This window comes from Mauremys reevesii, linkage group 7 (assembly GCF_016161935.1).
Source record: "Mauremys reevesii isolate NIE-2019 linkage group 7, ASM1616193v1, whole genome shotgun sequence".
Classification (NCBI taxonomy): Eukaryota; Metazoa; Chordata; order Testudines; family Geoemydidae; genus Mauremys; species Mauremys reevesii.
The window spans coordinates 1,558,231-1,585,374 of record NC_052629.1 but is presented as its reverse complement, the minus strand read 5'-3'; the positions used below and the strand labels follow the sequence as shown (position 1 = coordinate 1,585,374).

At 65.4% G+C, this 27,144-nt stretch overlaps 1 protein-coding gene across 1 annotated transcript; it reads right to left on the bottom strand.

Moving 5' to 3' along the window:
* Positions 1–1,552: 1,552 nt before the first annotated feature.
* On the bottom strand, positions 1,553–27,144 carry RRP12 (ribosomal RNA processing 12 homolog). Its single transcript, XM_039482684.1, has 34 exons — positions 26,926–27,144; positions 25,202–25,440; positions 24,907–24,990; positions 24,306–24,382; positions 20,850–20,955; positions 20,338–20,454; positions 19,991–20,129; positions 19,127–19,254; positions 18,775–18,873; positions 18,408–18,499; positions 16,674–16,785; positions 16,359–16,456; positions 16,082–16,196; positions 15,330–15,472; positions 12,125–12,246; positions 11,418–11,482; positions 11,121–11,283; positions 10,618–10,772; positions 10,063–10,130; positions 9,686–9,779; positions 9,189–9,347; positions 8,925–9,005; positions 8,598–8,703; positions 8,158–8,265; positions 7,568–7,725; positions 5,648–5,739; positions 5,329–5,481; positions 4,858–5,027; positions 4,454–4,570; positions 3,919–3,968; positions 3,641–3,719; positions 3,227–3,294; positions 2,538–2,620; positions 1,553–1,995 (listed from the first exon to the last, which is right to left on the bottom strand). Exons 1-34 carry the CDS (start codon positions 27,062–27,064, stop codon positions 1,893–1,895), a joined length of 3,882 nt encoding a protein of 1,293 aa, XP_039338618.1. The 5' UTR covers positions 27,065–27,144; the 3' UTR covers positions 1,553–1,892.

The following is a 27,144-nucleotide window of genomic DNA, read 5'->3' as shown; positions in this document are numbered from 1 at the left end:
GTGGCGATCCCTGTGCACCCTCCAGACAATGCCCAGGCCAGGGGACACAGCAGCACCCTAGCCCAGGGGAACAGACAGGGGGGCAGCGGGGGGTGTAGAGGGTGCACAGGAATTGGGTAATGTGAACCCACTGGGGGTGCTCCCTGTGTTCAGCTTGAGATGTCGTCAGAGCAGCAGTGTGGCTGGAGCAGGCCTGGCCTGGGGGCAGTTAGAAACAGGGGGATTTAGTGCCCCCCGGGGCCACGTGGCTCCATACAGCACGTTTGCTGGGTACAGAAGACACGACGGGGGCTCCGCGCTGGCCAAGACCCACTGCACGATTAGCTGGGTCCTGGCTGGATTTGTTTGTTCCTCCTTCCTCTGAAGCATCAGAGCTGGTGAGAGCTGGACACAGCCAGGCCTCTGAGGCTCCCCAGAGAATCCCCACTCAGGGGCACGGCCCATGGGCCTTGCTCCCCTGCACAGGGGCTAACTGGTCACCTTAGGAATCTCCCCCCACGAGACTGGCAGCAACCTTGGGGGTCTGCCTCCCTCCGCAGGCAGCATGAGGTGCAGGCCCCGCGCTGAGATCATCTGCCCGCCTGCCCATCTCACTTCCCGGTCACGGGCCTCAGCCCGGGGGGCCCCCGTTCCTGCCTGTCACCACAGCGGTTTAGGCTCCTGCGGGCCCAAGGCTGGGTCCCGGGTTGGGATGGGGGACCCGATGGCTCCTTTGCTTTGGCACAGCAGGCTGGCGAGGCTGCTGTGGGGCGGCGCTGCTGCTGGGCGCCTGAGCTGGGTGACGCAGAAGCAGCGAGCGGCTAAGTTGACCCAGACCCGCTCTGGTCCCTGGTGCACTGAGCGGCTCGGCTCCCCGGCGAGACCTGCCTGGGGGCACCTGCAGCTCGTGGCTGGGCTGCGAGGCCTTTCGGAGACATTCCTCAGCTCGTCCCCACCCAGCGGTGTCTCCTGCCCGCTTCAGAGGGCGAGGTGCCACCAAACCACATGGGCTCGGAGCATCGGCTGGGGCAGCCACAAGGTGGGCCAATGCCCGGTTAGAGCGCCCCCGGCAGGGCTGCGGACAGACACTGGCTCTGCTGCGAGGCGAATGCTGGCACCCGCACAGTGCCCATCAGCCCTGCAGCCAGCCCAGCCCAGCGCCCCACAGGCCCCGGGGCCTGGCGCAGGGATGGGACACGCCGTGCCCTAGCAGTGCCAGCTGGGACAGGCAGGGGGGTGGGGACTGGCCAGCAGCCGGGCTCTTGGCCCCACGAGGCAGCGGGCGGGAACGGAGTGAGTATACAGTGCCCCAGGGCTGCTCTCTGCCCAGCCACGCCCCAGTGCCAGGGCAGGTCACTCTGGGCCGGGGTAAAACCTCCCGTTTCCAGGGCCCATGGGCGCAGGGCACCAGACGAAGCCGCCAGGGGTCTGAGCACAGCATGGGACAGGGGGCAGCAGGAGGCGGGTTAATGGGCAGAGTGCGGGGAGAAGTGACGGGGCCTGGCCGCGCCCCGGGCACTGTCCCTGCACAGCAGGGCGAACGGCGAGGGAGCAGCGTGAGGTGGGAGCAGCGTGAGGTGGGCACCGTGTTTATTTCTCACCATGCTAGTCCAATGCAGCCAGTCACTGGCTCGCCCAGGTCCCCAGCCTGGCTCCGTGCCAAGGCAGCCTCCTCCTCCCCAAAACGGAGGCCCAGCTGCCGCTGCGAGCCCACCAGTGTCCGGAACAAGGGGGGCGCCGGTGGCTCTCAACAAACCTCGCACAGCCAGTGTCCGTCTCCTGCTGCCCCCGCCCTGCCCCAGAACCACCAGCCCCAGGAAGGGCCGACAGGGCTCTGGGCGGGCAGGGAACAGGGTCCGGCCTGGGAGGGTCTTCAGGGCTGGTGGGGGCGGGGGGAAGGGGTGTTCAAAGCCTCACACGCGACGCTCCTTCTGGCGGTGCTTGCGGCCGGTCTGAGCACCCCGCTGGGCCCCCTTCATCAGCCCCTTGAACTGTCCCTGCATCTTCGCCTTCTTCCTGGGGAGGGGAAGGAGCAGAGGGCACAGGTTAGAGCGGGCACTGCCCGAGGTCAGCGTCACAGCACGCCACCGAGCTGGGGAGCCCCGGCCTCTCCCAGCAGGGGGCGCTGTGGGGGACAGGAGCTGGCTGGGGGGGTGGAGCTCCCGGTGACCCCAGCCCCGGCCTGCCCCAGCAGGGGGCGCTGTGGGGGGTGGAGCTCCCGGTGACCCCAGCCCCGGCCTCTCCCAGCAGGGGGCGCTGTGGGGAGGGGGGCAGGAGCTGGCTGTTGGGGGAACTCCCGGCTAGTCCAGTCCTGTCCCCTCCCAGCAGGGGGCGCTGTGGGGAGGGGGCAGGAGCTGGCTGGGGCAGGGAGCTCCCGGTGACTCCAGTCCCGACCTCTCCCAGCAGGGGGCGCTAGCGGGAACTCCCAGCTCCCTGCCATGCGCAGCCGTTGGCCTGGAGCGAGCCCAGGACTGGCATCCAGGGATCTGCTCCTGGCTTCGCTCCAGTTCCACCCCAGCCTCAGAGTCGTCCCGCCCCCGGGTGACCCCCAGCCGCACCTTCGGTTGAGCTTGGCTCTGTTCAGCGGGATGTAGGTGTAGGGGTCCAGCCGGCCTTTCTTCTTCACGTCACCGCGGCCTGTCTGGGGAGCACACGGGAGGATGAGGAACCAGCCCGCCCCATGCTGACAGCCCTGGGCAGGGGGCCCCGAAGTGGGAGCAGGTGACATGGCCCCAATGAAGCCAGAAGGCCACTGGGGGCCCTGCCCCACCCCTCTCACTGCGCCCCGGGCTCAGTCTGACCTCCAGGACCAGGCACAGGGCTGCAGACCCACCCTCGGCTCAGGGGCGGCCGCTGGGCGGTGCCAGCACTGCCAAGACCTGCTCCAGGGAGGGAGCCAGGCCAGGAGACTGCGAGGGCAGCACGAATCCCAGGGAATGCGCCCCAGGGCCCCCCCAGGCAGGGCCCCCTGCACCCATGGCCAGGGACATGCTGGCATCCATGCAAGCTGCAGCTCCAGGCTGGGAAACCGCCTCCCAGGCAACTCTGCCTGCCACGTGCGGGGCCTTGGGCAGCACCGCAGCCGTGTGCCAGCCCCACATGCTGCGAACAGCGCTGCCCTGCCAGGGCAGACCCCAACGCCCCTGGACATGGGGCCTGCAGCTGTGGGGGACGACACCCTCCCATCCCCGCCAGGATCTCTTTCACTCCACCCCCCCACGAGAGCCCATGGAAAGTGACTCCTTACCTTGGCCTTGTAGTCTGCCCCAAGTGCCGGCCCTGCGCCCAGTCGCCGGTGGATGCCGGAGCCTCCAGCTAAAAAGAGCAGCAAACCTGCATCAGATGCAGCTCCAGGGATCGGGGGGGTTTCCATGCTCCCTGCCCGGGGAGGGCAAGAGGCAGGAACCAGCACAGAGCTGGGCATCCCACACCCCTGAGTTCTGCCCCAGGCCGTGGGCGATCCCCGGGGCTGCCAGGGTGTGTCAGTGACTGAGCCCAGCACTCCCGAGGGTCCAGAACCCACCCAGGCCCCAGCTCCAGGAGCTGAGGCTGATGCCTGGGGCATGCCCCGCCCTCTGGGAGCCGGCCGGCCGGGTGGGTGTTGGGGGAGCCGGCCGGCCCCCACGCCCGCTGGAGGCAGCACCGCGCAGCCTGGGGTCACCTTTGTAGTGCGCCTGAGTCCCATCCTCCGGCTCCTCGTCCTCCGCCTCCTCCCGGAACCGGCGCTTCTGAGCCTTCTTCTGTGGAGAGAGGGCAGCTCAGCCAGGAGCAGCTGGGACCCCCCGGTTCCCCCTGCCCCCCATCCCCACCATGGGTATCTGCTTTGCTGGCGAGACCCAGCAGGCCCTGCCCTGGAACGTGCCCCCGCTGGGACCGCAGGGCGTGACTGGCCCCAGCCCTACCCGGCCCTGGGGGCAAGCGCTCAGCGCCGCTACTCACGCTCCGGATCCCCACTTCCTGCATCAGGTCGGCCATCTCCTCATCCACTCCTGGAACAAAGAACAGCCGGGTCAGAGCCGGGAGCCAGGGCTGGGACCTCCTGCCTCCTGCCCAGGCCCAGCCAGACGGAGGGTGGCTCAGGGACCGACACGGCTCCCCTCCTGCCACCCCAGCAGCATGGCTGCTGTGCCCAGCAGGGCGCCTTTGCCAGGAGGGGAGACCTGCCTGCTATGGCTGCCCCACGTCACCAGGTGGGTGTGGCCAGGCAGCCCCACAGCCCGGCGTGAGGCTGTCCCAGCACTGCCCAGGCTGCAATGTGCCCAGCAGAGGGGTGACACCAGACCCCACACCCAGGGCCAGGAGACATTCCGGGGCCCAGGCCCCATCACACAGCTTGCCAGCTGCGGGCACTGGGGCAGGGAGGGGGTGGCCTGACGTGGAGCACTGGGTGGGAGGAGGAGAACCCGGAGCAGGCTGCTGAGCCTCCGGAGGTGTGGGGGAGCCAGGTCCCTGCGCTCCCCATCCCGGTCAGTACCTTTGGCTCCCTCGTCGTCCTCATCCTCGGGGCCCTCGCAGATAATCAGGCGCCCGTCCGCCGACACCTTGAAGTCATGGCTTGCTCCCCTGGCCCTGCCGCGGCCCGGCTTCGTAGCTGGTTCAGCGAGAGACGGAGGCTGTTAGCGGGCCCGGGGCGGAGGCTGTTAGCGGGCCCGGGGCGGAGGCTGTTAGCGGGCCGAGAGGTGCCCTGGCTGGGAACATGGCCAGCCACCCAACTCACCCCCAGCTCTGGCCTGGCCATGGCTAACCCCACCGCGCACATCCCCTCAAAGCCCAGCCTGCGGGCACGGCCCCGACAGCAGGGGCAACGGCCAAAGTCCCCCAGCCGACGCGGCCACGTCCTGCCGCGGGCACTGCTGGGTCCCGTGAGCCGCTCCTTACCCAGCACCCTCTGGGCCACGTTGGGGTCCAGGAAGTTGAGGGGCTCGTCCCCTTCACCCTCCTTCAGCCAGGCCTGGCTCTTCTGCCGCGCCTGCTTCCTCGTCTCTCCCCCGCCGCGCCGCTCGTCCTGCTCCTGCTCCGAGTCTGAGTCGGCCAGGAGCTCCTCCACGCTGGGACGGGGAGAGAGCAGGCCAAGGGTGCTGTGCCAGGCCGATGCAGAGCACGACCCTCCCCCCAGCCCGGCGCCACCCCCCAGCACAGGCCCCGAGACGAGACAACCCCCCCCAGCCCGGCGCCACCCCCCAGCACAGGCCCCGAGACGAGACAACCCCCCCCAGCCCGGCGCCACCCCCCAACAACCCTCCAGCACAGGTCCCAGGGCGTAACCCCTCCCAGCCCCGTGCCACCCCCAGGACAGGCCATGGGGTGAGACCGCCCCCCCCCGGCATGATTCACCCCCATCCCCAGTACCTGTCTCCCCTGGGCTGCACCGGCGCCTCCTCCTCGCTCGCGGCCACCGCCTGCTTCAGGGCTCGCTGCTTGCGGCTCCGGGCCTCGGCCTTGCGGATGTTCAGCAGCACCTTGTGGTACTCGGCGGGCAGCAGCCCCCGCACCAGCTCGAAGCTGGGGGTACAGAGAACTCAGCAACCCCCGGCCTGGCACAGCCCCCCCAGACATACACCCCCTGCCCCAGCCCACGTGCTGGAGACACCCCGGGGGCCTGAGGCCCAGCAGTGGGCAGCGCCCCCGGAGCGAGAGCTCCGCCACCCCCCACTCCCCGGCCCCTCACCCGAACTTCCGGATGAACTTGGTGAAGAGATTTCTCAGCTTCATGCGGAAGTGACGCCTCATGTCGTCCGTCAGGCGCCCCACGGCCTCCAGCTGCCGGGACAGAGCGCGTCACCCCCTGTGCCCGGGACAGCGCCCCCCCCATCCCCTTCCCTCCACCCCCCCCGGGACAGAGCGCGTCACCCCCCGTGCCCGGGACAGCGCCCCCATCCCCACCTCCCCATCCCCACGGGACAGAGCGCGTCACCCCGTGCCCGGGACAGCGCCCCATCCCCACGGGACAGAGCGCGTCACCCCGTGCCCGGGACAGCGCCCCATCCCCACGGGACAGAGCGCGTCACCCCTGTGCCCAGGACAGCGCACCCCATCCCCACGGGACAGAGCGCGTCACCCCGTGCCCAGGACAGCGCCCCATCCCCTTCCCTCCACCCCGGGACAGAGCTCGTCACCCCGTGCCTGGGACAGTGCCCCCCATCCCCCACGGGACAGAGCGCGTCACCCCCAGTGCCCAGGACAGCGCCCCCATCCCCTTCCCTCCACCCACCCCGGGACAGAGCGCGTCACCCCGTGCCTGGGACAGCGCCCCATCCCCACGGGACAGAGCGCGTCACCCCGTGCCCGGGACAGCGCCCCCATCCCCCTCCACCCCCCCCCGGGACAGCGCGTCACCCCGTGCCCGGGACAGCGCCCCATCCCCACGGGACAGAGCTCATCACCCCGTGCCCAGGACAGCGCCCCATCCCCTTCCCTCCACCCCGGGACAGAGCTCGTCACCCCCCGTGCCCGGGACAGCGCCCCATCCCCACGGGACAGAGCGCGTCACCCCCCGTGCCCGGGACAGCGCCCCCCCCTCCCCCACGGGACAGAGCGCGGCACCCCCCGTGCCCGGGACAGCGCCGCCCCATCCCCTTCCCTCCACCCCGGGACAGAGCTCGTCACCCCCCGTGCCCGGGACAGCGCCCCCCCATCCCCCACGGGACAGAGTGCGTCACCCCCTGTGCCCGGGACAGCGGCCCCCCCATCCCCTTCCCTCCACCCCCTCCGGGACAGAGCTCGTCACCCCTGTGCCGGGACAGCGCCCCCATCCCCACGGGACAGAGCGCGTCACCCCGTGCCTGGGACAGCGCCCCCATCCCCTTCCCTCCACCCCGGGACAGAGCGCGTCACCCCCCGTGCCCGGGACAGCGCCCCCCCATCCCCCACGGGACAGAGCGCGTCACCCCCCGTGCCCGGGACAGCGCCCCCCCATCCCCCACGGGACAGAGCGCGTCACCCCCCGTGCCCGGGACAGCGGCCCCATCCCCAAGGGACAGCACGCCCCACTCCCGGGATATAGTGCGTCACCCCAGTGCCGGGACAGCCCCCAGCCCCCGGGACAGCGCTCCCCATCCCCTTCCCCACCCCTGGGACAGCCCCCAGCGAGTATGTGGGCCCCACTGTGATCTCCAGGGACAGCGTGCGTGTTCCCCCCCACAATACGCATCACTCCTGCACCATCTGCCCCTGCCCATGGGCCCCACCCCTCAGACATTGCTCAGCACCCCAGCTGGGCCTCCCACCCCTGCACTGTCACCCCCGCAATCTCAGTCCTGCCACCCTCCCGCGCCAGCTGGCGCTGGGTGGGGGCCTGGCAGCGGGTGCTCTCCCCGGGCACTCAGCGCCCAGGCACCGGGCAGGCGGCCGGAGCGCAGCCACCCCGGCAGGTGTTGGGGGCAAGGAGCCTCGTCCGGGCCCCCTCGCGGGGGTCACCAGGGATTGGCAGCATCCACCTCAGGGCCAGGACTGGGCCCCAATGGCCCTACACGGAGCTGGCAGCCAGAGCAAGGGAAGGGCCCCTCCCTGTACCCCCAGCTTGCGGGCAGGACCCACGTACGCCTGGCAGGGACCCTGTTCTGAGGGCAGCCCCCCCCCCCCGACTCACCATGGTCTGGACGTGCTTGGCCAGCAGCTGGGCGTCTGCCAGCAGCAGCGCCACCTTCAGGAAGCCCAGCGCCGCCTTGACCACGTCCCGCGTGCGCGAGCCCAGCAGCAGGCAGACGTTCTGCAGCAGCTGCTCCACCACCGCCAGCCCCATGTGATCTGCAAGAGGCACAGGGCTCAGGCCGGGCAGCGGGGTCCCCCCGGCCCCCCCAGGCTGGGGCAGCAGCAGCACCGGGGGGTGGAGCCGAGGGAGAAAGCTGGAGAGAGTCTGGCTCAGGACACGCTCGCCCCTCACCCCCTGGGCTCAGCCGCAGCCCCCATAGTCATGGGGCGGGGCCTTCCCGCTAGCCCCGCCTTCTGACCAGCCTCAGCCCCCCAGCCTCTGGCCAGGGGTGCAGCAGGCACTGACTGTGCCCCCCATGTGCACACAGTGCCCCCCCCCGGCAGCTGCTGGGGCACTTCCCACCCCCAGGCCCAGCCAGAGGTGCCCGGGGGGCTGCCCCAGCTGCAGGAGGTCAGACACCCCTTGCTCAGCCCTGCATTGAGGGGAGCAGCTGGGGTTCCAGCCCCCCCCCGCCCCGAGTCCCTCACCTTTGAACTGGAAGAGGAGGCGGGTGAGCGCCAGCAAGGTGCAGCTGATCATGGTGACCGAGCCCGTCAGCCCTGCGTAGACCAGGGGCAGGAACCGCTGCATGGCCCCTGTGCGGGAAGGGACGGCCCCGGGTTAGCTCAGTCCTCCCCCCGCAGCAGCTGCAAGACCTCCCGGCTCAGCTGGGGCCTCCGCCAGGCCAGCCCTGGTGCCCGGCCTGGGCAGGCGCCACTGCAGCCCGGGCAGGGGACTGGAAGGCGTGCTGGCCAGCCGGGCTGTGCAGGACAGGGCCGGGACGCGGGGGGCAGGCAGGGCCTCCCGCAGAGGGGGCTGCAAGCGGCTGTGTGGCGGATTTAGCACTGAGAGGCCTTGGCATGGATGGGGGCGGAAATCAGAGGGCGCAGAGCAGGCCCCGGCAGGGAAGGGGGCAGGGACGCCTTACCTTGCGGCGTGGGGCCGAAGCGGAGGAAGGCCTCCCCCATCTCCACCAGCAGCAGGAAGGCGTTCTTCCGGGCCCCCACCGACACCTCCTTGGTGCAGAGAATCACCTGGTGGCGCAAACCCCATCAGAACCAGCGCCTGCCCCCCTCCCCAGCACCCACCTCTCCTCCCCCCCAGCGCCTGCCCCCCCCCAGCACCCACCTCTCCTCCCCCAGAGCAACCCCCCGCACTTGCACTCTGCAGGGAGCCTGCTCCCACAGAACAGCCCGGCAGCATGTGCCATCCTGCCTGGAACCCCCCCAGGGGCCGAGCCGTGCCCCCCCCTCACCTCTGGGACCAGGGCCACCACGAAGTCCTCGTGTTCAGCCGTCAGCTGCTTCACAATGTGGAACAGGCACTTTAGCCGCGGCTGGGGGAGGGGAGCAGGACAGCACCGTCAGATCCAGAGACACCCCTGCGCACCCCCCGCCCCCAGGCCATGCCCTCTGCCCCACGCCCAGCGGTTCCTCTCCCCCAGCCCGTCCTGGGCGCTCTGCTCCCCCCCCGCCCCAAGCCTGCCCCCGGGCGCTCTGCCCCCACTCCCCGGGCTCACCCTCTTGGCGGGGGAGGCGGCGCTCTGCAGGGAGCCCAGCAGATCTCTCTTCAGCTCCTCCAGGTGGCTGCGGACAAAGGCCTGGCAGGGGGGCCGGGGGGCCGCGCACACCTCCTCCAGCACGCGGTACGCCTTCTTCTGCACCCCGTGCTCCTTGCTCTGCAGGGAGACGGCGTCAGCCAAGCCCCCGCCCGCACCTCTCCCCCCACTCCACCGAGCGAGCCTCAGCCAGAGACCCCCGTGCCTGCCCTGGGGGCACCCGGCTGCAGAGCCTCTCCGCGCCCCAGATCCGGGGAGAGGCGTCAGGAGCCTGGCCCCCTCCAGTGAGCCTGCCTCCATCCCAGCCTCGTGCAGGGCTCATCAGGCGACTGCAGCGAGGAATGGAGGGGCCGGGGAGCCGGAAGCGCCTCCATCCGTACTGGTGCCCTTGCAGGGCGCCCTGTCCCCTCCCGCCCCAGCACGCGGGAGGCATCAGAGCCCCAGCCTGGGCGACTCACCTGCAGGGAGGGCTGGATGGTGCGGTACAGGGTGCCCAGGGAAGGCTCGTCGGCATAGGGCGCCATGGCCACTATCAGGTCCAGGATGGAGAGCCTGCAGCAGAGCGGGGTTAGCGGAGGGGAGGTGGGATGCCCAGGACTCTGTCCGGCTCCCTGCTGGGGTGGGGGATCTCAGCGCTGCGCCCCCCCGCCCGTCAGCCCCCAGAACGAATGGGCGCACACTGGCCGCCGCGAGGGAGATGTTCTTAGCCAGCAGCAGAGGCAGCCCCCCAACCCCAGCCGGGCAAACAACCCACCCAGTGGGAAGGGGGAGGTCCCTTCCAGCACCCCCCAGCAGCCCGGCTGTGTCCAGCCAGCACCCTAACCCGCGGCGTTACCTGGTGAACTCCGTGCTCTCGGGGCCGGTCAGTTTCTCGCTGGCTTTCTCCAGGAACCCGCACACCATCTGCAGGAGGGGACGAGCCGCGGCCCAGGGTTAGTTCAGACACCGGGCCCTCACCCGCGTAACCCCCGCGGCTCTGCTCACTGGCCCACAGGCAGCCTCCGAGCAAGGCCGACAGCTCAGGCAGCGGAGCCAGGGGTCAATCCCCACTGCCGGCAGCCCCCCAGGGTCCTCACCAAGCCCCCCGCCAGCCAGGGGCCCAGCTAGAGAGCGGCTGCCTGGGATCGGGGGCTCCACAGGGAATTCAACAGCTCTCTGGGGTGGGCTCCTCCCCAGCACAGCATCCCTGCGAGGCCCCGGCAGAGGCAACGACCCCCAGCCATGCTCACTCAGCGCCCCGAGGCCTGGGCTCCGCAGTGCCTAGACGCCAGCAGCTGGATCTGCGGCAGGCCCCGTGGGGAGGTGTTTCCATCGGGTCCCCCGGCAGAGGGGGCCGTGCCAGCGTTACAGCTGCCCCACAGGGCTCGTCCGGGCCCCCGCCCCGCCTCACCTGCTGCTCAGTGATAGTCAGGTACGTGCGGATGGTGTCCAGCACGGCGCGCCGATCGGCTGCGCTGCCCCCAGCGTCCCCCGGCTGGCTGTACACGTTGAACAGGATGGGCAGGAAGTTCTTGGAGAAGCGGCCGACCTCCGCCCGCTCGGCGTCTGGGGAGGGGCACAGAGCAGTGAGGGGCTGCGCCCGGGGCCCTGGGACTCACCCACCGCCCCACACGCGGCCAGAGGGATCCAGGTGCTCACGCCTGGCACCTTCACAGCAGGAGGCGCTGGGCCTCCCACAACCCTGGGATCGGGAGGGACCCCCAGCCAGGATGGGCAAGACCTTTGGGCATCCAGGTCCCTGTGGGGCTCAGGGCTAACTGAAGGTGCTGGAGACTGGGCCGCACTGCGGCTCCCAGGCCGCTGGAGAATGCTCCCCTGCCCCAGCAACGCGCCCCTCCACCTGCCGAGTGGCCCAGTCCCCCAGCAGGGGGCCCCCCAGGGCCCGGCCCTTACCCGTCTCGCAGCCCTTGCTGATGAGCGTGCGCAGGGCCTGGCAGACGGTGAGCCGCAGGTCTGCCCGCTCGCTGATGGCCGTGCCCAGTGTCCGCGCCAGCCCTTTGAAGGAGGCCGCCACGTCCGTGGGCCTGGTGCAGAAGCCAGGCAGCATGGTCCAGATCTGAAAGGTAAAGGAGGCGCGTGAAGGGGCGGAGGGGACACCAGCTTGACACGGCAGAGCCGCCCCTCGCGAGGATCCAGCCAGCCTAGCTGCAGGCTCCTGCGCCTGGGAGCCTCACGGCCTGAGCCTCTCACCTGCCACTGCAGCGTGTCATAGATCTTGGACTCCAGACTCTTCCCGGCCTGGGCCAGCTCCGCGGCTGCAGCAAAGAGACAAGGGAGACGTGAGGGCTGCAGCGGATTCCTAGATCCTGCGGCCAGAAGGACCCACTGGGATCCTCTCGTCTGACCCCCAGATAGCTCAGGCCAGAAACCAGCCCCGCAATGACCCCAGAGCCGATCACCTGGATTTAAACATCGCCAGCGACGGAGAATCCACCCGCCCTGGGGCGACGTTCCAGGGGTTAATTCCCTGCCCTGGCACTCATCCACGCCTGACTTCCTGCCTCGGTGTGTCTCGCTCCGGCTTCCAGCCCTGGGTCGCGTTAGACCTTCCTCGGCTGGACGGCAGCGCCCACCCTCCAGTCCCCGTTCCCTAGGTGGGTACTTACAGACTGCAACCCCCGAGGCAACCCACGGAGGGGCATCCCTGGGAGTGTCCCGGGGCCACCTGCCAGCAGGGTCTGAGAGAGCAAAGGCACCACCCTGATCTCAGGGCCCCTGGGGAGCAGAGCACCCAGACCACGGCCTCTGAACCCGCAGCAGGAGATGGGCCGGGGTGCAGCTTATTCAGCCAGTGCTCCCCATCTGCCTGCCCTGCCCCGCCCCACGGGGGCCATGCTGCCTCTGTGCCCCATGACTTCCTGGGGACAGGCCCCGCATTCCCCACCCCCGCTCGTTACCTCTGCTTTTCAGGGTGGCCGCCAGGGGCAGGAAATAGCTGGTGAAGAAGCTGAGCCGCGTGCCCTGGACGTGGTCCCGGATCACCGGCAGGAGCCAGCTGCGGGGGAAATCCAGCGTCTCCCTGTGGAGGGGAACACACGGGTGAGGTGCAGCAGGGGGCGCTCCTCACAGATCGGCAGGATCGGTGCTTCGCCGCCAGCTCTGGAGCAGCCACCGGGAGAACCAGCCACCGGCTCAAACCAACCAAACCGACAGTGGGGTAGAGCAGCGTCCCGGCAGACAAGCCAGTCGCAGAGAAACTCACTGAATTCTTTGCTTTGGGGAGATTCCCACGCCTGAGCCAGGCTCTTTAGGGGACAAATCTGAGGCCCTGCCCCAGACTGAGGTGTCAGTAGAGGAGGTTTTGGAACAAACTGACAAACTAAACAGGAACAAGTCGCCATTTTCAGACTGGAGAGAGGTCAATGGTGGTGTCCCCAGGGGTCTGTACCGGGCCCAGCCCTATTCAGCACATTCATAAATGATCTGGGAAAAGGGGGAAACAGTTTGTGGACGATACAAAATGACTCAAGATAGCCCAAAGCTGACTGCAGAGGGATCTCTCAAGCCTGGGTGACTGGACAAGAAAATGGCAGATGAAATTCAATGTTGATAGATGCAAAGTAACACACATTGGAGAACAATCCCAACTACACATCCAGAATGATGCAATCTGAATTAGCTGTTCCCACTCAAGAAAAGATCTTGGGGTCATCGTGGAGAGTTCTCTGAAAACACTCAGTGTGCAGCGGCCATCAGAAAAGCGAACAACGTTCGGAACCATTAGGAAAAGGACAGATAATTAGACAGTAACTGTCCTAACACCACTAAGTAAATCCAGGGCAGGCTCACGCCATGAATACGGCCTGCAGTTCTGGCTGCCCCCTCTCCGAAAAGATCTATTCAAACCTAGGTTCTCTGTAAGCTGCACAGCCGTGCAACCTATTGAGCACCGCACAGGTGCCCAGCGAACCCGCCATGGCCAGGGGAGGGGCACCCCTCCCCCAGACCCCACCTAGCCTGGCCCCCAACCTGCCGCGCCCTTCCCCCGGGGGCTGCCCCAGTCCCCAAATGTGGCCAGGGCGGCCCTCCCCCAGCCCAGACGTGCTGGGGCCAGGGGAGGGGCACCTATCCTGCAGCCCCAGAGCTGCCACCTCTCCCCCCAGCCCAGGTGCTGCTGCGGGGAGAGAGAGGTGGGGGGGTCCCCTCTCCTCACTGTAGCCCCGGAGCACCCTTCTGCACCCCAAAGCCTCACCCCCTGCACCCAACTCTCTGCCCCAGCCGGAGCCCCTCATCCCCGGCCCCACCCCGGAGGCCGCAGCCCCAGCCGGGCTCCTCATTCCGGCCCCACCCCGAGGCCGCAGCCCCAGCCGAGCCCTCATCCCGGCCCCACCCCGAGGCCGCAGCCCCAGCCGAGCCTCATCCCGGCCCCACCCGGAGGCCGCAGCCCCAGCCGGAGCTCCTCATCCCCGCCCCCACCCCGAGGCCGCAGCCCCAGCCCTCAGCCCCTGCCCCACCCCGGAGGCCGCAGCCCCAGCCGGAGCCCCTCATCCCCCGCCCCACCCCGGAGGCCGGAGCCCCAGCCGGAGCCCCTCCTCCCCGGCCCCACCCCGGAGGCCGGAGCCCCAGCCGGAGCCCCTCATCCCCGGCCCCACCCCGGAGGCCGGAGCCCCAGCCGGAGCCCCTCATCCCCGGCCCCACCCCGGAGGCCGCAGCCCCCGCCGGAGCCCCTCATCCCGGCCCCACCCGAGGCCGCAGCCCCAGCGGAGCCCCTCATCCCCGGCCCCACCCCGGAGGCCGCAGCCCAGCCCCCTCATCCCGGCCCCACCCTGGAGGCCGGAGCCCCAGCCGGAGCCCCTCATCCCCGGCCCCACCCCAGAGGTTGCATCCTCCCACACTCCATACCCCTTGGCCCCACGCCTGCCACATGAATTTTGTGATGTGCACCAATATGGAGGTGATGTGTCATGAGTCACTTCCACATTGGTGCACATCAAATTCATTCCACACATGGGTGGGAACCGGATTAGAGCTGGGAGAGGTGCAGAGAAAGGCCACGCAAGGGATGAAGGGATTGGAACAGCTTCCGTACGAGGATTCAAAAGGCTGGCACTGTTCAGCTTGGCAAAGAGACGACGAAGGGGGAGGTGATGGAGCGCCGGACAATCGTGCCTGGGCTGGAGAGGGTGAATGAGTGTTATTTACTCCTTCACTTCACAGGCACCGACTCTGGGTACTCCGGGGCTGGAGCACCCCCCAATCAGCACCACCCCCAGCTCCTCCCGCCCACTGGGGATCAGCTGTTCCCAAGTGTGCAGGAGGCACTGCGGGGCGGAACAATGGGGTGGGAAGAGGCAGGGAGGGGCTGGGGCCTTGTGGGAAGGGGCGGAGTGGGGGCGGGGCCTGGGGCAGAGCGGGGGTTGAAACGCCCCCCCCAGCACAGTAGGAAGTTGGCACCTCTGCTTCGCATCACCCACAAAACGGGGTCACTGAATGACATTAATAGGTAGGACGGTTAGAACGGACACACGGAGCACTTCACCCCACACACAGTCAGCCTGTTTCTCCTTGCCAGGGGGTGCTGAAAAGGCGAGAAGTAAACGCGGATTCAAAAAGGAACTAGATACGTTCCTGGAGGACAGGTCCAGCGATGGCTGTCAGGCAGGATGGACCATTCGTCTGACCCAGGATGGCCGTTCTCATGGTCTTAGGGACCCTTTCAGCGGGCCAGGCCCCCGCGAGGTCTCACTCTTCCTCCTGGGCCGCGGCACTGCCCCTGGGGCTCCGTGCTGGGAACTGGCTCAGGTCAGAGACAGCCTGACCGTGGGTCCACTGCAGCACGGCCGGGCTGCCAGGAAGGGGCTGGGCCGTAACCTTCCCCTTGGGCGAGGCGACGGCTTCCAGCCCCCGTGGCCAGGGAACTAATAGCCAGTTCCCTGCCTGCGTCCCCGGAAACACTCAAAGCTACAGCACGAGCCTCCAGCCGGAGCCTGGCCTGGCTGCATTCGCTGCAGGGAGCCCCAGGGACCGCTGGTGCCGGAGGCTGGTCAGGAGTCCTGCCCCTGCGGTGCTGGGAGAGGCCCTGGGTGCGGCCCCTGGACCTGTCCGGCTGTTTGTTTGCAGGAGGGTGAGGCCCAGCCGCGCGGGGGCAGGGGTCGTACTCACTCTGTGCCGTCTATCTCCAGGGCCACCGCCTGCAGCAGCACCTCGGGGCCCATGCTGGCCACGGCAGCCCCCACCGCCCGGTCCAGCTCGCCGGTGTGCGGGAAGTGTGGGGAGTGGCGCAGGTCGCACAGGGACTGGAGACACTGCAGAGGAGATGGGGTGGTCACACGGAATCCTCCCAGAGGCCCCTGGGCAGGTGTGTCCCCCCCCCCGCCTGACTCACACGCCTGGCCACAGTCCAAGACCTTCTCAGAGCAGATCCCGTCCCCGAGCGCCAATGCAGCCACCTCCGAGGAGGAGCGCAGCCTGCACCAGCCTGGGTGGACTAAGGAGGCAGGCTCAAGCCTACCCAGAGATCTCTGGCCCCAGGACAGTGCTTGGAACCCCCTTCTCCCCGGGAGGGAAGGGCAGAGCCGGCCCATGGGGACACGCAGCCCCTCAGCCACAGCAACACGGGCTCCGGGCAGCCAGGTGCCACGCACACACCCCCACTCTCTGGGCCAGCTGATGCAGCGGAGGCCAGCCCGGGTCTGGGAAGCCGCTGCTGGACTCCACCTCCCGAACGGCCCTTGGGATGCCCAGGACGGGGCTTTAAGCACCCGCTCGCCACCCAAATGCCGGCGTCTGGGAAGCCAGTGCAACCGACCAGCTCTCAGCAGGGAAGCATTTGCAAGGCCCAGCCCCGGAGCCCAGGCCCCTCTCCGAGTCACCCTGCTGGCCCCCCGCACCCAGGGCTCTCCCGGCCCCCTTACCTTCCGCATGAAGGGATGGCACTGCCTCCCGCACACCTCGAAGAAGGCCCGCAGCACCTGCAGCACGGAGGCCCACGCCGCGTGGAATCGGTACGTCAAGCCCTCCTCCACCGCCCTGCACCGGGAGAGAGCACCGGCTCAGCGCCGCCAGGACACAGACAGCACCTGCCCTCGCCACACCAGGGCTCCCCGCGGGGCAGGCACAAGAGCCCAGAGGTGGGGAGAGACAGGGGCCACGAGGCAGCCCCAGCCCCACAGCCAGGCAGGCCCCACTCACCTGAACATCCTGCAGACGTGGGAGGCGGGTCCGGAGGCAGAGGCAGAAACGGGCCCCAGCTCGGCCATGTGGGGAGCAACGCACTCGCTCAGCAGAGCCTGCGGGGGGCAGTCACGAGGGGAGGGGTTAGCCACGCCCCTCAGCCCCATGCGGGCCAGGGAAGGGAGCAGGCTGCAGCGGGGCAGATCCCAGCATGCAGTGCTCCACCGCAGCCTGCCCGAGCAAAGCCTGGTGCCCCATGGCGGAGGGCAGGAATAGCCACCCCCCAGGACAGCCCGGCCAGAGCGGGACAGAGCGGGGAGCTGCTCACGGTACCTTGAGCGTCTGCGTCGCGGCCGCCAGCACCTGTGGGTGGGGGGAGAGGAGGCAGCTCACAGCAGCCGTGAAGAGGCGGGGGAGGTGCCCCCAGCACAGGTCCCACTGCAGCCTGTAAGAGAGAGAGGGTCCAGCACCAAGGAGAGCCCCCACCCCTCTTCCCCCAACAGGGGTCCCCGCTGCCACACCTCCTGCCCCGCCATGGAGTCCCCCGCACCTCCCCCCCCCCGCCATGGGGGCCTCCGCCACCCCCTCGTCCCCAGGGCCCCTGCATCTGACCCCCCCCATAGGGGCTCCTGACACTTCATCCTCAAGGAATCAATTCTGAAGCACTTAGAGGAGAGGAAAGTGATCAGGAACAGTCAGCATGGATTCACCAAGGGCAAGTCATGCCTGACTAACCTAATTGCCTTCTATGAGGCAATAACTGGCTCTGTGGATGAGGGGAAAGCAGTGGCTGTGTTACTCCTTGACTCTAGCAGAGCTTTTGATACGGTCTCCCTCAGTATTCTTGCCGGCAAGTTAAAGAAGTATGGGCTGGATGAATGGACGGTAAGGTGGATAGAAAGCTGGCCAGATTGTCGGGCTCAATGGGTAGTGATCAATGGCTCCATGTCTAGTTGGCAACTGGTATCAAGCGGAGTGCCCCAAGGGTCGGTGCTGGGGCCGATTTTATTCAACATCTTCATTAATGATCTGGAGGACGGCGTGGATTGCACACTCAGCAAGTTTGCAGGTGACACTAAACTGGGAGGAGTGGTAGATACGCTGGAGGGTAGGGATAGGATACAGAGGGACCTAGACAAATTAGTGGATTGGGCCAAAAGAAATCTGATGAGGTTCAACAAGGACAAGTGCAGAGTCCTGCACTTAGGAAGGAAGAATCCCATGCACTGCTACAGGCTGGGGACCAAATGGCTGGGCAGCAGTTCTGCAGAAAAGGAACCTGGGGTTTACAGTGGATGAGAAGCTGGATATGAGTCGGCAGTGTGCCCTTGTTGCCAAGAAGGCTAATGGCATATTGGGCTGTGTCAGTAGGAGCATTGCCAGCAGATCGAGGGAAGTGATTATTCCCCTCTATTCAGCACTGGTGAGGCCACACCTGGAGTATTGTGTCCAGTTTTGGGCCCCCCACTACAGAAAGGATGTGGAGAAATTGGAGAAAGTCCAGTGGAGGGTTATGAAAATGATCAGGGGACTGGAGCACATGACTTATGAGGAGAGGCTGAGGGAACTGGGATTGTTTAGTCTGCAGAAGAGAAGAGTGAGGGGGGATTTGATAGCAGCCTTCAACTACCTGAAGGGGGGTTCCAGAGAGGATGGATCTAGACTGTTCTCAGTGGTGGCAGGTGACAGAACAAGGAGCAATGGTCTCACGTTGCAGAAGGGGAGGTTTAGGTTGGCTATTAGGAAACACTGTTTCCCTAGGAGGGTGGTGAAGCACTGGAATGGGTTCCCTAGGGAGCTGGTGGAATCTCCTTCCTTAGAGGTTTTTAAGGCCCAGCTTGACAAAGCCCTGGCTGGGATGATTTAGTTGGGGTTGGTCCTGCTTTGAGCAGGGGGTTGGACTAGATACCTCCTGAGGTCCCTTCCCGCCCTGAGATCCTATGATCCCCAGGGGCCCCAGCACCTGATCCCCCATAGGGGCCCCTGCCACCCCCTCATCCCCAGGGCCCCCGACACGCCACCCCCCATGGGGGCCCCTGCCACCTCAGGCCCAGCCCAGCCAGTTACCTGGCCAGGTTGCCGTGTGCCTTCTCCATGACGGCCAGCCAGGCCAGCAGGGGCTGCAGGTCGCTCTCGCTGGGCATGTAGTCATACAGGGCCTGTCAGGGCAGGGCGGGCTCAGTGAAAGATGCCCATCTCCCCCCATCCCCCACCCCTCAGCCCACCCTGCCCCCATTCTGTGACCCTGCCCACCCCTCCCTGCCCCCACTCAGTGACCCTGCCTCCAGCCCCGTGCCCCCCTCCCATCAGCCTGCCCTCCCCACTCCATGACCCCATCGCTCAGCCCACCCTGCCCCCACCCCATGAGCCTGCTCCCCCCTACCCCCACCCTGCAACTCTTCCTCCCAGCCCCCGCCCCACCCCCAGCACTCACGGTGATGATCTGGGCGTTGAGCTCGGCAGACAGACACGCCAGGCCAGGCTTGGCGCTGAAGAGGCAGTGGAAGGCCTGCATGGCACATGCCGTCACCAGCTGCAAAGGACACAGCGTTAGCAACGAAGGGGGAACACGCCGCAGCCGTGGGCAGACTCCACCCAGGAAGGGGCAGGGTTGTCCCAGCTGAGTCCAGGCGTTCCCTGCGCACTCCCGGTACCCTGCAGGGCCCCCTCGCCTGACCTGGGCAGCCCTAGCCCTGGCGCGTCACGGCGGGAGACAGCGCCTGGCCGGTGCCAGGGCGGGAGGCTGGGGGCCCAGGACAGTGACGGGAGCCCAGCCGGCTGCTCACCACATGGCTGAGGGTCATGACGCGGAGCAGGGTCTCGCAGCAGGTCTTCACCATGGCCAGGGGCAGGCAGGGCAGCAGGTCCCGGAGCAGGGTCAGGACGTGCAGGGTGGTGGTGGCCTCCTTGGTACCTGGGGAACGGGGCAGAGGTGAACACACAGAACAGCCCCCCCTGCTCAGCCTGGCCAGCGAGGCCCCCCATGACTGAACCCCTCTGCCAGGGGCTGCCGGGCCCCGAGAGCGCAGCACCGAACCCACCGAGCCCAGCACAGACCCCAGAGCTCGGCAACCGCCCAGTAGCCCCATGCCCCCTCCGGTCCCCATGCACCCCCCCCACAGCTGCGCCCCCGCACCTCCTCTGGTCCCCATGCACCCCCCCCACAGCTGCGCCCCCCCCGCCTCTCTCCGGTCCCCATGCACCCCCCCACAGCTGTGCCCCCCGCACCTCCTCTGGTCCCCATGCACCCCCCCCACAGCTGCACCCCCAAACCCCTCCGGTCCCCATGCACCCCCACAGCTGCACCCCCAAACCCCTCCGGTCCCCATGCACCCCCACAGCTGCGCACCCCACGCCTCTCCGGTCCCCATGCACCCCACAGCTGCGCCCCTCTGGTCCCCATGCACCCCCACAGCTGAGCCCCCATGCCCCTCGGGTCCCCACAGCTGCGCCCCCCACGCCCTCTCCAGTCCCCATGCACCCCCCGAACAGCTGCGCACCCCACGCCCCCTCCGGTCCCCATGCACCCCCCACAGCTGCGCACCCCACATCCCAGCCAGGTCCCCATGCACCCCCCCCCAGGCTTCCCCCAGTCCCCATGCACCCCCCATAGCTGTACACCCCATGTCCACCCATCCCCCCCGCCGTACCTCCGGACTTCTCGATCTCCTGCACACAGAACCGGGCTGTGGACTGGGCAGCCGGGTGGTGCATGGGAGCCGTGTCCCCAAACAGGAACTCGCTGCCCTTCAGGATGGAGCAGACGCCGTGCTGGGCTTCCTTCCGCACCTGCCGAGCATGGGAGCGGGGTGAGTGGGGGAGCCCCGGGCAGCCTCCTGCCAAGGATCGGGGAGGCAGGGCTGGGACCCCCACGCCCAGGGCACTGCACAGACCCAGGGCTGAGGCCCCAGCGAGACCCTGCAGACTGAGACAGAGCTACACAGGGCCCCACCTGGGGGGCAGGAGGGGGCACCCCACAGGGTCCCGCTGGGCTCACCTTGGGCTTGGCGTGGACGGTGAAGCTGAGCAAGCCATGGTAAACCTGCAGCGTGACAGGGTAGCTCCAGGCCGCCAGGTCCTGCTTCCGCAGCAGCGTGGCCAGGCAGGAGAGCACCTGCAGGGAGAGACCAACAGGGACATGTGGGTATCGGTGCTGCCCTCCCGGGCCAGGGCAACTGCCAGCCTCCTCCCCCCGCCCCCCGGTCAGACTGCCCTTCCCCCACACGCCTGCCCCCCCCCGGTCAGACTGCCCTTCCCCCACACGCCTGCCCCCCGCCAGCCCCGAAAGTCAGACTACCCCTCCTCCACACCGAGCACCCCTGCCAGCCTGACCCATCCAGGGACGGCAGGAACCCAGGATGCTGGGGGAGACGCACACCCTCCCCCCCCCGCCCCCAGGCTCAGCACAAGGGGATGGGCCCCGTACTGCTCACACCCGCGCTCAGGGCAGGGAGTCCGAGCCAGCCGCACCCCAGTGACCCCCTCCCGCCTCCCGCTGGCGGCACTCACCCACCGCAGGGCGGAGGAGGGGCTGCTGCCAGCCTGCGAGGCCATGATGCCCATCAACACTTTGGAGGTGTCCGAGAACTTCTTGATCAGCACGGGCCCTGGCACCCTGCGGGCAGAGAGGGGAGGGCGTCAGCGCGGCTGGGGGCCCGGCAACGGGGAGGGGGGATGTGACGTTATGACTGTGATATAATATCTCATCGAAAGATGACAGGAACAGAAAGAGTTAATTAACTCATAGACTGACCTGACCCATGGGTGAACCTGAGGAGAGTCTGCATTGTTAGAGGTAGAAGGGGAGATGTTTGCTCTGTCTATTGCTATAGTTTTAATTCAAAGATCAAAAGGAATATTAACATACTCTGTGCTAATTGCCAGGGATGTTTGGGAGAAGGTTTGAGCTATTGTTTTTTCTCAGGCAAAGGCTGCTATCTCAGATCTGCTTTGGGTTTCAAGGAGGAAACCTTAAGCCATAAAGAATTGAGATCATTGACTGACTGGACTGAGCCACCCATGGAATGGGAACTTGGACCTATGGACTATTTCTAAAACTAAAGGACTTTGGCACAAGCTGCTATCTCTCTGAACCTCAAGAATCAAATTGAATTCAAATCAAAGTCTGTCTGTAGATTAATCTTTAACCAACACTCTCTTTTTTTTTTTTAATTAATTTATAGTAGCTTAAATAATAAGAAAGCGTGTATAAGATTAGTTTTATAATTGGACCTGGGGGACTGGCTGATCTATTGGATCCTTAAGAAAGTTTTCTTTTATTTTTTCTTTTATATGATGAAGTATCATCATCATAATCATCATCATATCTGACAGGTGTGTCTGGACGGAGCCTGAGAGGGCTGAAGGGGAGGAATGGACTTTGGACTTCTAAGACCAGTACTAGGTGACTGAAGTACTGTTTTGTGCTGGGTGGTATTGTCTTAATCCACCACCTTCCACCCACAGCTGCACCTTTATCTGCCCCGTTTGGACACAGAACAGACACAGAATAGCAGACACCATTCTCCTACACAGCACACACAGCTTGGGATTTCCTTTCCCTTGTCCCAGCACTCAGCTGTCAGCACAACAATGAGACTGGTGGCTCTGCTCCATCTCTCACTCAAGTCAAGTACCCTGACAGACACAGGCACATTGCCTTCTTCATTACATTTCTTCACACAGGGCACACAGGGACACTTCCACTCCACTTCCTTTCCAAACTCATTAGCTCACAAGGCTGCCTAGGCTTATCCAGACTTTTTTACCCAGCACATTGCCACACCAACAGATATAACTGCTGTTTTTTCACTACACACTGCTACTTTCTAGCAAACCACAGTTATTCTTTCAGGTTCCACTTACAAGCTGTACTAGCCACCAATCCATTACCCCATTACCCATCACAAATCTACCCCTCCCTCCAGTTAGGCTTCCACACTTGAGTATTTACTTTAATTTGCTTTTGAGAAATATTCTCTCACTTTTTTTTTTTTTTTGCTCCTCTAACAACATTATGCACAAACAGCTATTACCCACCAGGTTAGAATCCCCCTCAGCCATAGCAAAAAAAAAAAAACACAAAAAACAAAAAAGAATAATATATACCCACATCAACATTGTTATAACTACTTTAAGAGGATACAGTTTCTGTTGTTCTTCCATTGCTTTTTTTTTTTTGACTTGGAAGCCCAGTTTCTTGTTGCATCTTCTGGGTGGTCCGGTTCCAGCTCCTGTCCTCTCTGGCGGCTTTCTCTTCCAGCAGCAGTAATTCCAGCCGCCCAGACGCTTTTTTTCTCTCTTCTCTCTCTCCTTCTTTTCTTTTCAGCAGCTTTTCTCTCTCTTTTCTTTCTTCTTTTCTTCTCCTTTCTCTCTCTGGGCCAAGGGGCAGACTCTTCTCTTCATCCATTTTCTTCCAGTTTTTGCTCATATTCAAACTGCACTGCAGCTGTCTCTCTCAAGTTTCATTGCTTCATTTCTTCTGCTGTTGTTCCATCTCACTGATCTTTAACCAACCAAACTCTCAATCCTCTCAATCCCATTTGGATGGCGTGGGGCGCGTGGGGTTCCTGCCCAATTTTGACTGTTCTGTGGGATCCTGCCGACCACGCCACTGTGACGGTGCCAGCCGTGGGAGCTGAGAGGTCACACAATCAGGTCAACTGTGAAACCAAAACAACCAGATAAAGCAGATACCAGCTGGTTATTCCAATACTTAGATTTACCAACCAGCACAAAACAGCTTCTACAGTACCTTACTGATCACTTAGAAGTCCAAACCAGTTCCAGTTCCCTTTAAAGTCAGGCCTCTCCGGCAGACACCCTGTCACATATGTGATGATTGATATGACTCCTTTTTCATCATAATAAAAAAAAGAAAATCCAATCCCAAAGGATCAGCCAACATACCAGGTCAAATTATAATCCAATTAAACTTAAATACACGCTATATAGCCAATCCTTATTAAAATAAATTAAAAAAAAAAGAAAAAGAGAGAAGAAAAAAAAGAGAAAGAATTAGAGAAGACTCAGATTCAAAGACTTACAGTTCAGATACTTAGCAGAGATAAGCAGACCAAAGTCCTTTTAGAAATAGTCCAGTCCAAAATAGTCCATAGTAGTTCCATCCAGTTCAGTGTGGCTCCAGTCAACTCATGGCTCAAGTCTTATGGCTTAAGTAAGGTCCTCAGATCTGAGATGAAGAAGGATCGTGGTCAGGCTTTTACATTTTTTTCAGCCTTCGATCCTGGCAATTGGCACAGAGTAATTTACCCATTAAACAGTTCAGATAGAGGTAGCACAAAACTTCAAAAGAGACACAGATAATATTCCTTTTTTTCTCTGAATTAAAAAAAGCAATATAGAAGAGACTTGTTTGCTGCCATCACAAGACCTGAGCAAAAACATCCCTTCTACTCTAACAATGCAGACTTTGCATTTCTTCTGTTTCATCATTTACATATCTTCCTTCTAACCCTAACCTGTAGGTCAGTCATGGGGTCAGTCAGTCTATGACTCTTTTAACTCCTTCTGTCTGTGTCATCTTATTATCGAATATTATATATAAGAGGGGACAATGGGAGATGTGCCGCACCCCCCCCCCCGAGACCCAGCTGTGATTCCCAGCCCTTCCCCACCCCGGCGCTGGAAGGTGAGACCCCCCCCTGTGAGTGGGACCCTCCGACATGGGACGAGGGGTCCCCTGAGGGGGTGACCCTGCCCCAGCTCGACTCGGAGACACCAGCACATCAGCAGCCACGTGGCCCCAGACAAGCCCCTGGGCTCAGAGCCGCACCTGTTACAGTGCTTCCTGCAGCCCGGCCCCCTCCCCCAGCCTCGCCGGCCTGCAAGCAGCACCCTGCGTGGTCCCCTACACCTTGTTTCCATCCCCAGCCCCAGCCTCGCCCCGGCCAGCCCCCCCAGGCAGGGAGAGTAACCCGGGGGGGTGCAGGACGAACGACTCACCGCTTCAGCACCAGGTTGAGCAGGTAGGCGACAGCAGCCAGCGACTCCGGCGACTCCACGGCCTCCAGTGTCGTCATCTGGCAACACAGCCAGGGTGAGCACGGGGGGACCAGGCTCAGCCGGGAGCTCCCCGGGCCGGGTGACGGAGCGCCCATGACCCGGCTGGCAGGGAGAGCAGAGCAGCCAGCCCAGCCTCTGGGGCTGCACCAAGCCCACTCACGGATCCCCAGACCCGTATGCACGGGACCCCGGCCGGACACCCCCAGGCACAGCATGGCAGAGTCCAGCACGTCCCTCGAACTCACACTGCCTGACGGCTTCACCTCCGGCTCGCTGAAGGACCCACCCCCCGCCCCGGGAGCCAGGGCTCAGCCCCACCGAGCGTAGCTAGAGTGCTGCGCGGGGAGTCAGCTCCTGGCACTCCTAGCCAGCACTCTGCTGCCACAGTCCCCTGGGCCCTTCCCCGACACCCCGTCCAGCTACCCCGGGACAGTCACGGTCCCTTCCAGAGCCCCCCAGCACAGGGCACACTCGGGGCCAGCCACAGGCTGCTCCCCCCCACCTCTAGCCGAGACCTGCCCCCACGCACACGGCCACTCACCAGTGCAGCGAAGTACTCGGTCTCACTCTCCGTGCCGCCCTGCGAGCGGATCACCTCCGTCACTGCAGCCAGCACCGCGCAGATCTGCGGCAGGAGGAGATGGGTGAGCACCACAGGACATGGGCCTGGCCCCACAACACACCGCAGCATCCGGGCCAGGGCAGGGGGCAAGAGCCTGGCCCCAGAACACGCTGCCCTGCCCCCTCCACGGCATCCAGGAAGGTCCCAGAGCACCCCCAGCGCCCGAGGCAAAGGCCAGAGTCTCCCCCGCTCCCAAGCTGAGTGCCCTGCCCACCTCTCTGTGCGCGGCGGAGCTCGACTCCCAGAACCGCTGCACTTTGCTGAAGGTGACGTTGGTGCAGTCGCTCAAGCCGCTCAGGAAGGTGCGCGAGGACTTCTCGGTGACAGCGGCTCCGTCGTCATCGTCCTCCTCCATGCGGAGCTGGGTGCCCTGGCCTGCCTGCTCGGGGTGCACGGACCCCGACTGCAGCTCATTGTGCAGCTTCAGGGCATCCACAGTCAGGTCACTCTTCTCTGTGGGGGACACATGCTCAGGGCCGCCAGACGAACACCTGAACCCCCCCTCCCCCAGACTAGCACCCTGATCCTCACGCTGCCAGGCCGCAAACACTCCCTCGCACAGGGCCTCCGGCCGGCCCAGGCCTGCACAGCGTGTCCCTCTGATGGCCTGGCTGGGTCAGAGATCTCCAGCGTGTGGAACGAGAACCCTGGGCCAGAAGCCCCAAGGAGGCAGAGCAGCGACCGAGGGAGCAGAGAGTCTATAAGGCGGCTCACCGGGGTACAGACCCCCCAAGCCAGTCCATCCCTCCCAGCCTCCTCCCCCTCCAGAGGCAAAGCCTTAGGAAGGCTCCGCTGTGCGGTGTCGGGGCAAGAGCCCTGTCACCATCTCCTAGCCAGTGCAATGCCGAGATGCCTGCAGTGCCTGCTCTGCTGCTGACTGCCGCCAAGGCCGCATGCGGCTCTCACCACCTGTGGCCCGGGGAACTGGGCGTTGCCAGAGCAGCATTTCCCTACCCAAGCTGAGAGGTGATGCTTCCAAATCGGAAACAAATCCCAGCCAGCGTTACCCGCAGCACCTCGGTTTTCGGTCCATGCTTTGGCCTCCTGCAGCTCCCAGCACAGGGGTCGGTGCCAGGTCCGGCCTCCAGCACTCCCCCCCCGGCACTCACGACACCAAGGGGTTTATAACCCAAGCACGTTTTCCTGGCGTTTTTAAAGGCCAGGGACCCTGGCCCCCCACGACAGGCTTTGCATCACCTTCTCTGAGGTTCTACTGGCTGCAGCGCAGTCGCCCCAAGAGCCAGGATCGGGACCGCTGCGCTCCGCACAGACAGGCAGGTTGGGGGGCCCTGACCCAGAGCCCCTGATCTTCCCACACAACCTCCACCTGGGACAGCTGCCAGGTCCCACAGCTGCCAGTCAGACACAGCCTGCGACCACCCGGTGCAGGTCGGTTCTCCCGCCTCCTGCCTCTGCCCTTCCCCTGCCCCGAGACCGGCACCCCGACAGAAGAGCAGATCCCCCCAGCCCCATGCTGCTCCCCACTCCCATCCCCCACCCGCAGAGAGCCGGGAACTGGACTGAGCCAGAGTCCAGATCCCAGCTCGTGAGCCAGAGCCCAGGGACCGCCCCACCCCCCGCAGGCCCCAGCGTCTCCCTACAAGCGCCCCAGGGGGACCCGCCTGCACCACCCAGCTCCACAGGAGAGCCGGGACAGGGGGCAGCCTGCGGCCCAGCTGCGGGAGGAGCAGGGTGTGAAGATCGACGGGGCGGCTTGTGCCCCAGCCCCGGCCGGCCCCACGGCTCCCAGCACGGCTCCCCGGCCCGGCCCGGCACAGCCCCCACGGCTCCTCCCGCCCCCGGCACTGCTCCCACGGCTCCCCGGCCCCGGCACGGCCCCCAGCTCCCCGGCCCCGGCTCCCCACGGCTCCCCGGCCCCGCCCCACGGCTCCCCAGCCCCCGGCACGGCCCCCCACGGCTCCCCCGGCCCCCGCTCACCCGCGGGCCGGCTGAAGAAGCGGCTGCGGGCGGCCAGGCGGTGGCGGCGGCTCTCGGGGTTGCTGTCGCTGCTGTGCCCCTTCCGCCAGCGCTGGAGCTTGCGGGCGGCCCCGGAGCGGAGCCTGCCGGCCTTGCCCATCCCGCGGCACAACAGCTGCTCGCCGGCCACGCGGAAACCACGTGTGCCCCACTTCCGCCCCTCTGCCGCCACTTCCGGCC

Coding starts and splice junctions, on each gene's coding strand:
- RRP12 (XM_039482684.1), bottom strand. CDS start 27,064: ATGGGCAAGGCCGGCAGGCTCCGCTCCGGGGCCGCCCGCAAGCTCCAG. Junction 24,383..24,906: donor CCGAGTACTTCGCTGCACTG/GTGAGTGGCCGT, acceptor CTGTGTTGCCAG/ATGACGACACTGGAGGCCGT. Junction 4,571..4,857: donor CGTGGCCCAGAGGGTGCTGG/GTAAGGAGCGGC, acceptor TCGCTGAACCAG/CTACGAAGCCGGGCCGCGGC.